This window comes from Centroberyx gerrardi, chromosome 4, assembly GCF_048128805.1.
Source record: "Centroberyx gerrardi isolate f3 chromosome 4, fCenGer3.hap1.cur.20231027, whole genome shotgun sequence".
NCBI classification, from domain to species: domain Eukaryota; kingdom Metazoa; phylum Chordata; class Actinopteri; order Beryciformes; family Berycidae; genus Centroberyx; species Centroberyx gerrardi.
In genome coordinates this window covers 26,369,516-26,381,780 of record NC_136000.1, presented here as the reverse complement: position 1 = coordinate 26,381,780, position 12,265 = coordinate 26,369,516, and the positions used below count along the sequence as shown (strand labels likewise).

The 12,265-nt window shown below is 40.5% G+C and overlaps 1 protein-coding gene across 2 annotated transcripts in view; it reads left to right on the top strand.

Moving 5' to 3' along the window:
- Nucleotides 1–2,202: 2,202 nt before the first annotated feature.
- Nucleotides 2,203–12,265, top strand: part of nlrc5 (NLR family, CARD domain containing 5) — a 36,409-nt gene continuing 26,346 nt past the window's right edge. Inside the window, exons 1-10 of one of the 2 annotated variants that reach the window (XM_078283044.1) lie at nt 2,203–2,257; nt 3,613–3,962; nt 4,366–4,437; nt 6,614–6,703; nt 8,201–8,386; nt 9,536–9,690; nt 9,925–10,056; nt 10,319–10,640; nt 11,119–11,539; nt 12,022–12,184. In XM_078283044.1, coding sequence (XP_078139170.1) covers nt 3,629–3,962; nt 4,366–4,437; nt 6,614–6,703; nt 8,201–8,386; nt 9,536–9,690; nt 9,925–10,056; nt 10,319–10,640; nt 11,119–11,539; nt 12,022–12,184 — 1,875 coding nt within the window. In that variant the 5' untranslated portion in view covers nt 2,203–2,257; nt 3,613–3,628. The remainder of the gene's footprint in view (nt 2,258–3,612; nt 3,963–4,365; nt 4,438–6,613; nt 6,704–8,200; nt 8,387–9,535; nt 9,691–9,924; nt 10,057–10,318; nt 10,641–11,118; nt 11,540–12,021; nt 12,185–12,265) is intronic. The other variant, XM_071897811.2, reaches the window with a different exon arrangement.

Sequence of the window (12,265 nt, the reverse complement as noted above, 5' to 3'; positions counted from 1 at the left end):
TACATTCACTAATCTGTGTCTCTCTGTTTATCTTTTGCTCAACCTGAACTGAACAAGAGAGAGGAGAAGAGGGCAGAGACAAAGAGAGATGAGGGGAGGAGAGAAATAAGAGGACGCAAGACAAGAATTCAGAGGGGGAGGAGAGATCAGAGAGACAGACAGAACTACGTTTAGACTGTTTAGGCTGCTGTTCAAAGTGTTTGCTATGCTGCTTTATTCAGTTGGTGACCTGCATATGTCCATATCAGAGTGCACCAGACTGATGCATTTTGCTGTTGAAATTTTAAAAAACGTTCTCTAAGGAAGATACTCCCAGATCCCCCAACTATATTATGTCCAATATGTCCAATATTATGTGATGTTCTGGTGAAAGTGTGAGAAAAGTTCACTATATACTGTGTGTTGTCAGAATCTGTGCTCAATCAAACACTGAATTAATGAGTTTGACGATTAATGACGTAAGTTTAAAGACCATAATTAATTTGACTTTAAAACCACAGTATAGGCCTAAGGAAAACAGGGAGACAGGTGCACTTAGTCCCCCTCCCCTCCCTCCCTCCACTACCCACCCAGGCAGTGGCAAAATGTCGTCTCATAAAACCTGCCTACAGCAGCTTTTAGTATTAGTAATAGCCTGATCCATGTACAGATTTGACTTGTCATACAGTATGTTGACAAATGAATACTGGAAATTGAATTGTGTGGTGACTGATTTCTGTTTGATGTCTTTATTGAATTTAGTTGATTTTCTCTACCCCGAGCGGTCTTTTCTCCTCCTACAGAGAAAAAATAAAAGGGTGGGGTCATATTTTTTAATTTTTATTTAGCACAAAAGAGTAATTCAAACAAAATATCCATAATGTATACCAACATCATAAACAGCATGTGCAAGGAAGACCAAAGTAACCCCAAGGGGCTTATGGAGTGTCTCCCTTAATAACAATCATACATCATTACAATATAGTGTAATAAAACCCAAAAAAGGTTTAGAAAGAACAAAACAATATGAACAAATCAATAGGTAAAGTAATACTGTTAAATAAATAGGGGGAAAAGTAGAAAATAAGTAGAAAATAAGTAGCTGGTCATTAGCTTCAGGTTCATTAGCTGGTCAAATGTAACTTTTCCATGTGTTAAAACTTAAAGTATGCTGAATTGCTTACTTTGCATGTTTTCCTGTAGCTTCACTCATTTGGTGTGCCATCTGCAGGATGTTTAAATTAAAATAGGTGACACAGTCCACAAAGGGGAGAAGGAAGTCACTGTCGAGGCCGAGAAAGGGCCCAAGGCAGTTTTAGAAGCTTCTGTCATTTAAAGGCCTGTTAGTAGACTAGGTAGGCAACCAGAGGGAGACAAACATACTGTTATTGAAAAACGGTCGTTCCGAAATCCCTTCTATTCTGACCATGCATGGTAATATCTGTACTTTCTATTTGTGTCTGTAACAACAGGATAAAAGGGGAGTTCCTCGCCTAAGGTTAGAAAGAAAGAGCAGACAGATGGTGTTCACCCTGTTGGTGCTGTCTCTCCCTGAATGCACTCATGCAAATAAACTTTAATCATCAGACTCATCGTTATTCACAACAATACAAAAAAAAATCCTGAATTGGCCTTGATGTCAGCTTGTATTCTGGATATCAGATTGGGACGTCCTGCATAGAAATAGTGAGTGCTCCACGCTTGCTACACATAGTTTACATAAAGTAGATAGAATATTCCTTGCTTGAGGTTTATTCTCAACACAAGCTTGGCTCTGTGTGTGTGTCAGCGCTGGCAGAGTCTATGGGTGCACATGTGAGGATGTAACCAACACCCAATGAGTTTCAAAATAACGTCCTCCTACCACCGCCACCACAGCAACAGTTGCTGATAAGTGTATTGTCATGTCAGCATAATGTTCCTCCTGTGAGGGGGAGCTGCACTGTCAGCCCACAACTCTGTACACCTGTAAACAGACCTACTATACTGTGAAATATATTAAAAATGACGGTATTTAAATAGCCTATCTTTTTGTGACATCTATCTATCTATCTATCTATCTATCTATCTATCTATCTATCTATCTATCTATCCACTGTAACACTGTCAAACCACTGGACAGGAACACAACTGTCTCCCCGCAACATTCGGATCAAAAACGTCGGCGGAGATGCTCGGCCAAACTCAAATCGAAACTAAAACTATCCTCTATCCACGGTTTCGTTTTTTAACAAATCGACACCCTGGCTGCAGAAGAGATGCAGTCTACGACAACACGGTGAGTGGGCTTATATATTCCTTAGCCTCTTTTAACCGTTAAATAAGAGCTAGACAGAGTTATACTCGCATAAACAGTATGAGCGTAGTATGAAAACGGTGTATGTGGGACGCATGCGACGTTGCGGCTGAAGCGATGCTTGTTATCTCCTCGCCGGTGGGCAGGGAGGAGGTTAACAAAAGGACGTCGGCGGAATAACATACGCTGTCTGACTGTACAGAGTCAGTTATTCCAGGGCAATATGGGCCAATGAGTTTAGTTGCAGTGTAATAGCCTGCAGAGTTCGGCAGTGACCGTCTTGTGTGGAAAAGCTGTATTTCGTGGTAACGAAGTAGCCTATTAACTTGTGCGCTTGATATAAAACGTGCGTATGAGTGGCATAAAAAGTGCGCGAATACACATAAAAAGTACAGTACAAGCCCACCAACGCACTTACAAGAGACGTGGTGTTGGAGGGATGTCGACCGATACTTCATAACATCCCTTCAGTCTGCATATCGACTATGTTATGGTATAACCTGCTAGCTCTCAATATGCCAGTTGTTTCTTGTTAATAATAACGTCTTACATGGCAGCGTTGTCAGCACTTTGATAACTCATCACGGGTGTAATCTGTTTGCTACTTGCTGAAGGAGTAAATGGAGAACACGCTTTAAAAAACGTAAAGAAAAATATGTATCTTATGTAGCCTATGTATCCGATATGTATCTTATGCACTCGAGTTGATCAAAACAAGGGCATTGTGGCATATCTCGTGCCCTCGACATCATAAATAATAAATACACGCTTGTTGGCATGCATATGGGTTGCCTACTGTCTTAATCGTCCCATAATAAAGAGATAGGCCTACATGTTGTCTTCCTCAATGAACCAGGGTTTATTCTGCAGGCTGTAAAAGTGAGAGTACCACAGTACAAATCAACTGAAGACAGGAGTTTTCACCTGCAGAAACTACAAAAAAGAATTTAAATCGGTGAGCGCGAGACCAGCAGTGACTTTGGCTACATTACAAACTGCTGCATTTAAAAACTAGGCAAAAGAAATAGAGAAAGATGCTTTGGGAGAGAGGTGTTTATGTTCACATACTTATTGTCCTAAATGACAGGAATTATATAAATTCTTAAATCCAGTGGTTCCCTATAAGTGTAACTATAAGTGGAAGACCATATGAAACTGTTGCCCTGCTGACCCCATGTAGTTTTATTAGGTATGCCTAATATTTACTTAGTTAAAGCTGTATATGTGTGTGTGTGTGTACTTGTGCTTGGTGCATGCTTGCTTCTCTGTGTGTGTGTGTGTGTGTGTGTACTTGTGCTTGGTGCATGCTTGCTTCTCTGTGTGTGTGTGTGTCCCAGCTGATGGAGACTGACCATGGAGGAGGAGGTCGGCCCTGAGGAGGAAGATGTGTGCTCCGTTTTGGCTCAGGAATCCACCGAACTCTTCTGCATCCTCAGCCGTCAGTCACCTGCAGTCATCATGAGGTTGTGCGACATGATGCCCGGCGATGTTTGGAGGAGCGTCGACCAGCTGGCCCTCGCCGGCACATCCACAGCAGCGCCAGAACGCATCGCAGCCATGTTGGAGTACTTAAGTAGGGCGAATGCTGCGGTTTGCCGGAACTTTCTGCAGAGTATGTGTATGTTGTGCGAGAACATCCCTATGCACCTGGAGTCCAAGTTCATATCAGTGGCTGGATATCCAACCAGTGAGTATGAGATGACGCTATACATGGGTGTATAGTAGTAGGATATGAGCTAGTTTTTGCAGTGTCTGTACTGTGTGTCATGTGATATCGTCTCCAATCATCTACGGTCCAAGACTCATTCTCTCTCTCAAGTGGTCAGGCACATACAAAACTACAAAAATATCCATCTTAACAAATCTGTAAGTCTAGTGTTAAGTTCAATAATTGCGGGCTCAGATTTCATTTTGCATCCTGACTTCAAGACTGCATGAAGTGAAACAATTACTTTTTGATTTGTTTAATAACATATTATGAATGAAGAGTGATATTATTTTTGATGCTTCTCAAAGAGACAGGCCAAAAAGTCAGAAAGATTCCCGTCTGTCTATCTCTCTGTCTGTCTGTCTGCTCGCCTGGCTAACAGCGCATCTATCTGTCTGTCCAGTTGATGCCATGCATCCTCCAGCCAGAGAACCAGCTTCTCTCACAAACACAGGTAGCTGATGGTGTATGGTGTGTGTCTCTCTGTGTGTGTGACAATGAGAGTATATGAGTGCCAGTGTGTGTGTGTAAAAAGGATTATGTATTTGTGTGTGCATGCCTGCATTTGCATACGTAGAATAGATGCATATATATTTGCAAGTGTGTTGTATAGACTTTATATTGTTTTTTAACCCTTATTTTGCATGCATATGCTTTCTCAGAACTGTCTTGCTTAGCATTCATACAGTGATGCAATGTCATATCACAACATTCCCTGACTCAAATTGTACTAGATAGTCCAGGGATTTGAACCAGCAACCCTCCTCTAATTCGCTAACCTTTAGGCTGCCTGCCACCATGCACCCAGCTGTTGTTGAGCTTGTGCTGCTTTGGGTGTATTTGCATAGCATTTCCCTGTTACCAACACAAAATGTGGCTCAGTTGAAAGACATCACAACAATTAAACACAGAATAAGGGAAGTGACGGTATGGTTCCATCTCAGCAGAAACAGTACATAAAGTATACTTTATTATAGTACGGAGCTCTGGAGGTGAAGTGGTGTTTTTTGTTGGTGGTGCTGGGTTTAAAAGTGTGCTTTATAAAAAACGTAAAATCCGTGACCAATGTCTTATTTGTTATGACCCTATAAATAAACCCGATAGCCACTAAATGTTCAGCTTACTAGTCGGGTGTAGTGAGTCCAAAAATTAATCAACTTTAATTTTGCTTCAAGGACACTATTCCATAATACTTTTGTTTTTCATAATGTTCTCCATCCTGATTCAGTCACAATCACCAGTTCCTGCTGATTGGTGACTGAAATAATGCCTTTTTCATTCATGACCTTTATGCTTGTGTACTGTTTCTCATAAAACTGTAAAGTTCCTTGGTCTACATTTCTTTACCTCAGTCTTATTGTTTTTCGATATCATCTCTCTAGTAGCCTAATTAGTAAGCCTGAAACTCATGAGCTGACATACTTAGTGACAGGCAAGTGCTTCCTTTTTTGACATTTTTTATTTTGGAAAAGCATTCATTTCACATTCATCTTTTTACATAGTATCAGTATTACTGCAAGTAGATTCACATAGCATTATGCACATTTAAAACAAAAAATGTTGCAGTACGTTTGATAACCATTTTACAGCCTAGCTCTTCCAGAGGTTTTCTTTTATAACATTAGCTTTGATTATTTACAGTTGAACATGGGAAGCTTTTGCCTTAGATACTACGAAGGGTTGAAGGGGGAAAAAAAGAGAAAATTAATAAAGAGCGAGCTGTTAGATGTAATGAAATAATATAAATCACATTATATTCTCACTCATTTATTCTATCAAGTCAGCTAAAGTCTGACCTTATAGGTTTAATGTACTCAGTCCACTTGGTTCAAATCCGGAAAAACATTCCTTTTTGGACTTTGAGGGAAAATGACAACCTTTCCATAATATATATTTCATATATTATTTCTATCCATTCATCAATGGTGGGTAGTTCTGATTTGAAGTATTTGTACCAGTTTTTTATCATTGACATTCCACCCTTCAAATGAGATGTCACCCATGTATACAGTATCACATCTAAAAGGAATGTCGACTCCAAAGACATTATTAATATGTTTATGAATTTCCTGCCAATAAGGCACAATAACCTGGCAATTCCAGAAAAGTGATTGGCGTCATTTATCCCACATAGTCTCCAACAACTACCACCACTTCCCTGATGTTGCTTTTGCAAGGGCGTAATAAAAAACCTTAAAACGTTTTTCCAACAGAATTCTCAAGTGCTGCACTTTCCAAGCTGAAAATATATCTGAGTTTTAGTGAAAGATGTTTCCTTTTTATTATCAACATTTGGTTTTGAGTCAAAGGTCCAAAATGCATCAGTGACAAACTAAAGTGAAAGAGTGAAAGAGAAAGACAGAAGTGTTCTTGCCACACAAATTGGCCAACAATGATCAGCATGTTTTATCCAGTCTTATAACATTTTTTCTTTTGTTTCACTCTGGGATTCCCCTGTGTTTCCTTATGATTTGTTTCTGTCTCTGCAGATGATTTTGAAGCCAACATTGATAGTCTAACTATAGTAGTTATTCCAGTGGAAAAATATGCAAGATTCATGCAGCACTCCTCTTTTTGTTATATTCTGGTATTCCCCAGTATTTCCTTCTATGTTTTTTTCTGCACTGTAGATGGTGTTGAAAGCAGCAGCCCCAGTCTAACAGCTGAGAAATCTCCTTCGCCACCCTCAGAGCAGGAAGCCAGCAAGCGCCTGCGCATTGGTAGGCACAGCACTTTATTACCCTGTGGCTACATTTACATGCACATACATCCAAGAATGAACAATTAACAGAATATTCCTGTCTACCTGTGCCTCTTTGACTGAGCAATAGTAGGTTACTTTTAATACAGTACACTGGAAAAAAAAATGATGATCCCAATAGTAATGTTTTGTGTTGATATCAAAATGTACCCATAACACTGTGAGTTTGCTCAGACAGCGAAAACCAAAAGTGAAAGCAGTAAGTTATTTACATGCTACAGTAACCTGTTTGTTATGGGAGTAAGCCAGGCATCTTAATCAGGTTCTCATAATCAGAGTATGAATTTAACAAGGTTATTCTAACCCAGATATGATGTTTACATGTGTTGAACCAAAGAAAGGCTACTCGAGTCACTGGGTTAAGAACAGAATTTTCTGTGCATGTAAAGGTAGCCACTGAAATCTTTGTAAGCTACAAAACCAATGTTGATGTTTCTACATTCAAAAGAATTTTTCAAGTATATCTTCAGCTACAGTCCTTTCTATTAAAATGATAGTTTGTTTTTTGGAAAATGTGGTTATTTTTCCTACTTAGAGTCAGAGAAACCCATGGATGCCTTTTTTATGTCTCTGTGTGCATTTTGAAGGAATAGGAACGGTTAGCTTAGCTTAATTTTCTGGAAGTCTAGGCTATCAAGTAGCAACTCATCTCAAAATTAGGGGAGTAGACCTTTTAACTTCTCCAAAGATGGATGGCTGGTCTAACAAAGCTATACATTGTAATTACCGTATTTATAAAATTGTTAATTTGACTAATTCGACTAGCTGGGAAACTTCCTACCTCAGAAACTTGGGTCTCTTCTCTGAACTCAGATTCCCACCAATATAATACTTCCATGGTTCCCACCTCAACCATTTGAATGCTCTGTGGTAGGAAGTAGGAAATTCTAAGTGTGAAGTTTCCCAGTTCCCAGTTGTCTTGAATGTACCATCAGGTTTCTCCGCTCTCTTCTCGCGAAAGCACAGTTTTGTAAACTCAAAACTGTAGGGAGCTATCTAGCTAGCCACATAGCCATCTATGTTTGTGATCGAAAATGTCCATAGTCTAATCATGTCGGACTGTGAGGAATACAAGTATGTTTCAGTGCTGTTTATTTGAGCCAGAATATACTAACCAGATCTATTTCCCTACTTTTGAGATGAGCTGCTACTCGATCCTGTAGACTTGCAGCAATTGAGCTAAGCTAACTGTTCCTTCAAACTGCATGCAGAGACATAAAAAAGGCATCCATAAGTTTGTCTGACTCTGGGTGGGTAGGAAAAACAGCTCAATCTCAACAACTCAACAAAACTATCCCTTTAAGTTGTCTTCAAATAAACACAGTGCTTCAATTGTTGACAAAGAAAAATACACATGTAATTTTAGAATATTCTAATAGCATGCACGCTATTAGTGATATACTGAACTCAGTGGATAGTGTTTACTGACCGTCCCCTCCCCCTACCCCACACCCAGACCACTGGGAGCACTGCAGCATTGCAGTGAGGAGGTTGCTGCTGAGGAGGTGGAAGCGATTGAAAGAGCGCCTGGTGAGGGACGTCCAGCTGGAGGATGTATGGGTCAGCCCAAGACACATGAACAGAGGACGGGAGAGGCCTGATCAAACCCCTGGGCCAGGAGACAGAGGGAACAGAACACCAGGTTAGTATGGCTTCCTTGCACTCCCACCATGTGGAGTGAAGACCCCAATGACAGGATGTTTGCAGGTCCTCAAAAAGTCTTATCTGTGACATTTTCATATAAATAAATGTCCGTTTTGTTACTCTCTATTGCCGATTGATGTGACACTATAGTGATTCTGGCACACAGGAAGTGATGTGTTTGTTTTGAATAAATAGAAGAAGAACTGGGTAGTGAGCATGAGTAGTGATAGCCACCATGACTGAACAGACAAAGAAAAGAGCGCCACCAGACGTAAACAGAAAACCCAAGGAAAAAGACGTCACAGAACTGGAAACACTGTTTGATTTGAAGTGATTTCTGGGAAATGCAGTGCAAAGACACAGCAATAAGCGCTTACCACCAAAGATGTAGCAAGAATTTTAATACAATGAATTTCCCACTACATTGCTGAAGATTTTTGTTGTTAATTTAACATTGAATTCTAACTGTTAATACTGTACTGCGGAGGAGACAACAGTGGTGAGAGTGAAACCTATGATTGAGAGGTACAGCTCGGTATCATCGGCGTAACAATGGACTCTAATATTTTGTTTGCAAATTATGTGGCTCAAGGATAGCATGGGAAAAAGGACTGGATCCAGAATAGACCCCTGGGGTACATCACAGGTACATTTGATGACCTGGAATCCCAATAGCAACAGAGAAAGAGAGCATTTGAAACTAGCCTGTAAAACTAAATTTGTTAGCCCCCACTATGAGCTGAAGCCTAGGCTGGTGAAAGTGAAAAAATGTTTGGCGGTGTCGCCTCAGTGAGAGCAGAAGCATCATCTTAGCCCAGCTAAGATTCTGTAATCATACAAAAGTGGAGCTCATTAGAGCTCATAAATCTTGACAGATAAAATCCTTATTAACGAGAATATACAAAAAATTACACAAAAATGCTCACAACACAATATACAAAAGTGCTCAACATGGGGGCATGCTCATTGGAGTCTTTTGTTGAGTCCTTTGACCCTTTTCAGAAGCTAAGGAAAAACTGGTTCATTTGTCTTATTGATGCCCATACATTTTTTGTATGTTCAATGTTTTCTGCACAAGCTTTATTAAGGTCTGCTGTATAATGCTCACACTTTGCTGACTAAAATATATATATAAATAAATATTCAGACTCTGATGGAGATTATGGATCTATGGAGTCCAGAGTGACATTGGAGTCCTTCCTCCAGGGATCTGCAGGACAGGTTACAGTTCTCTTGGGCCAGGCTGGATCAGGGAAAACTCTGCTGATGTCCTGTCTAGGACAACACTGGGCACAAGGCCTGGTGAGTCCGCATTTCTCTTTTATGTCTCATCTTTTATTTAGTGTGTCATCAACAGAATTTGGTTGAATTACTAGTTTTTATTAAATATTAGAATTATATATTAGAATGTTTTCATATTTTTTACCCTTCCCTCCTTGATTCCTTCTTTCCTCTTCATGTTCCTCTTTCCTACCTTCATCCCACCTTATCTCCCTCTCTGTCTCTCCCCCTCCCTCCCTCCCTCCTGTCATCCAGGGCCCCATCCCTTCATCCTACCTCTTCGTCCTTCTAGAGTTTCGTCAGCTGAACCTACTGTCCCGCCCTCTCTCTCTGTCTGAGCTGCTATTCCAGTACTACCTCCCTCCACAGGCAGACGACAGTGAGAAGGTATGCAATCGGAGATAGGAAAGATACAGTAGCTTGCTAAAGCAGGACTTTCCCGATATGTTAAACATGAAAGTAGCAATTGTGTCACGCTACGTTGAAAGAAAACTCCTTTTTGCAGCTTTAAATATGACGGTGAATACAACAACCCCTGTAACAAGTATATTATACCCACTATTTTGTATCTTTAATTCAAGTAGGTCTATTGCCACAGTGTCTTTGTCATTCTTACACTCTACTCACATTATATCCTGTGTTTGGACAGAGTGCCGTTTTGGATTACCTCCTTTCCAACCCAGAGCAAAGCTGTTGGGTGCTGGATGGCTATGATGAGTTTCATAGTAAGATCACCAGAATAGAGACACAGAGAAACAGAGAATTGTTAGACCCACAAATACTGCTGCCCGTTGCGGAGCTCATCTCAGGGTTGTTAAGTCGTCAGATTCTCCCAGGATGCACTGTGGTGGTCACCTGCCGTCTACGCGATGTCATGGATTTGGAAGGCATGGCAGATAATGTGGTGGAGCTGCTGAGGTGGGAGCGACATGAGATCAAGGAGTACGTTGAGAGCTACTTTGGGATAAAAGGTGAAAACTTGCATCTATTCATATTTATTTTGTAGTATTTGTTATTTTATTCTACTTAATTTAGAGAGACAGTATTTTCAGGTGCAATGTGCACTGCAGTTTCTGTAAATGCAGTTCAATGGCTAGTTTTCTTTTTTACAATAGCTTTATCAAAATCTGCATTTTGACTATTAATAGACTACATGTTGTGCTGTTTTGTTGGTTGCTTGTTGTCTTCATTAACTTGGTTTGTGTTCTAGAGAAACTGATATCTAAAAGCCACTGGCTGTATTGTTATATTGTTGCCTTTCCAAGTACCTGAAGGAAAGATAAACTTATTAAGACACCACAGGCAGATGAGTAGTAGATGAGTTCCATTTAAATAGGGCAAATGTTACTAAATTTGCATGTATAATTGCCATAAATTAGTTTTGTTTCCCCAGAATCTATTTATTTTTAGTGAAATAGCACTGAACTAACCTACATTTAAACTTTAAAGGTCACACGACAAACAAGGCTCTTGGGGAGCAGGCAGTGGATCTCCTCCTTTCTAGCCGACACCTCCTCGCCATGTCCTCCCTCCCTGCACTCTGCAACATCTGCTGCGTCTATCTGGAACACTTACTGCTGGAAGGGAGAGGAGGAGGGAGAGGAGAGCGATCTAGAGAAAGAGAAGGAGGAGGAAGAGGGGGAGAGGGCAGTGGAGGAGGGACTCAAGAAAGAACGGGAGAACAAGGAAGAGGAGGAGGAAATGAAGACATAACGAGGGATGGGACAAATGTCAGAGGCTCTCTGTCTTCGTCACCCCACATACCCCCCTCCCTTACCCAGGTCTACCTCACTGTTCTTGGGGCGTTTCTGAACAGAGGAGGAGGAAGAGCCACAGATGATAGGCCGAAGACCACAGCTCCTCCACAGAGGTAGAGGCCATACCAATTTACACCAGCCACAAAGTGTGTACAAAACATTAGGAACACCTACTTTTTTTCCACAAAATAGACTGATCAAGTGAAGATACAAGAAACCCTCAAGAAAGACTTTTAAGCCTTGGGGCAATTGGGAAGTAGATTGTGCAATAGGGGCTACAACTCAACATAAGCATGGTAGTATTGCTACTGGTTTGTACAATATAAGTGAGTGTAGGTCAACATGAAAATGTTTTACACAACACAAAACAAATTATTTCCAAAGTGCACTTTTTATTTAATGAACCCACCTGAGAAATACTCATAATCATAAACGTTTTTTAATTGTACGCATCAGTTAGCTTTCAATTTCAATTGAATTTTAATTTTCACATTAACTTTATAATGTAAGGCTTAAATGTAGCAAATGTTGCAATTCATTAAATGATGATCAAATGCAAGTTGAATTTACAATTTCTGTTTCTGCCTGCATCCAGTCCAGTGTCTTTACTGACTACTCTGAGTCGGTATCGGTCTGTGGTGTGTGCGCTGAGTCAGCTGGCCTGGAGAGGTTTAGAGGAAAGCAAGATTCTCTTCAAGGAACAAGAAATTCCTCAGGATGTTCTCCAGTTCTCCACTAGGACAGGACTGTTCTCACAGGTAAAACCTGGTTGTGTGTGTGCATGTGTGTTCTAGTCATGAACCAGGAAGTTCCTCAGTGTTTTTCATCTTGGGTTTTCC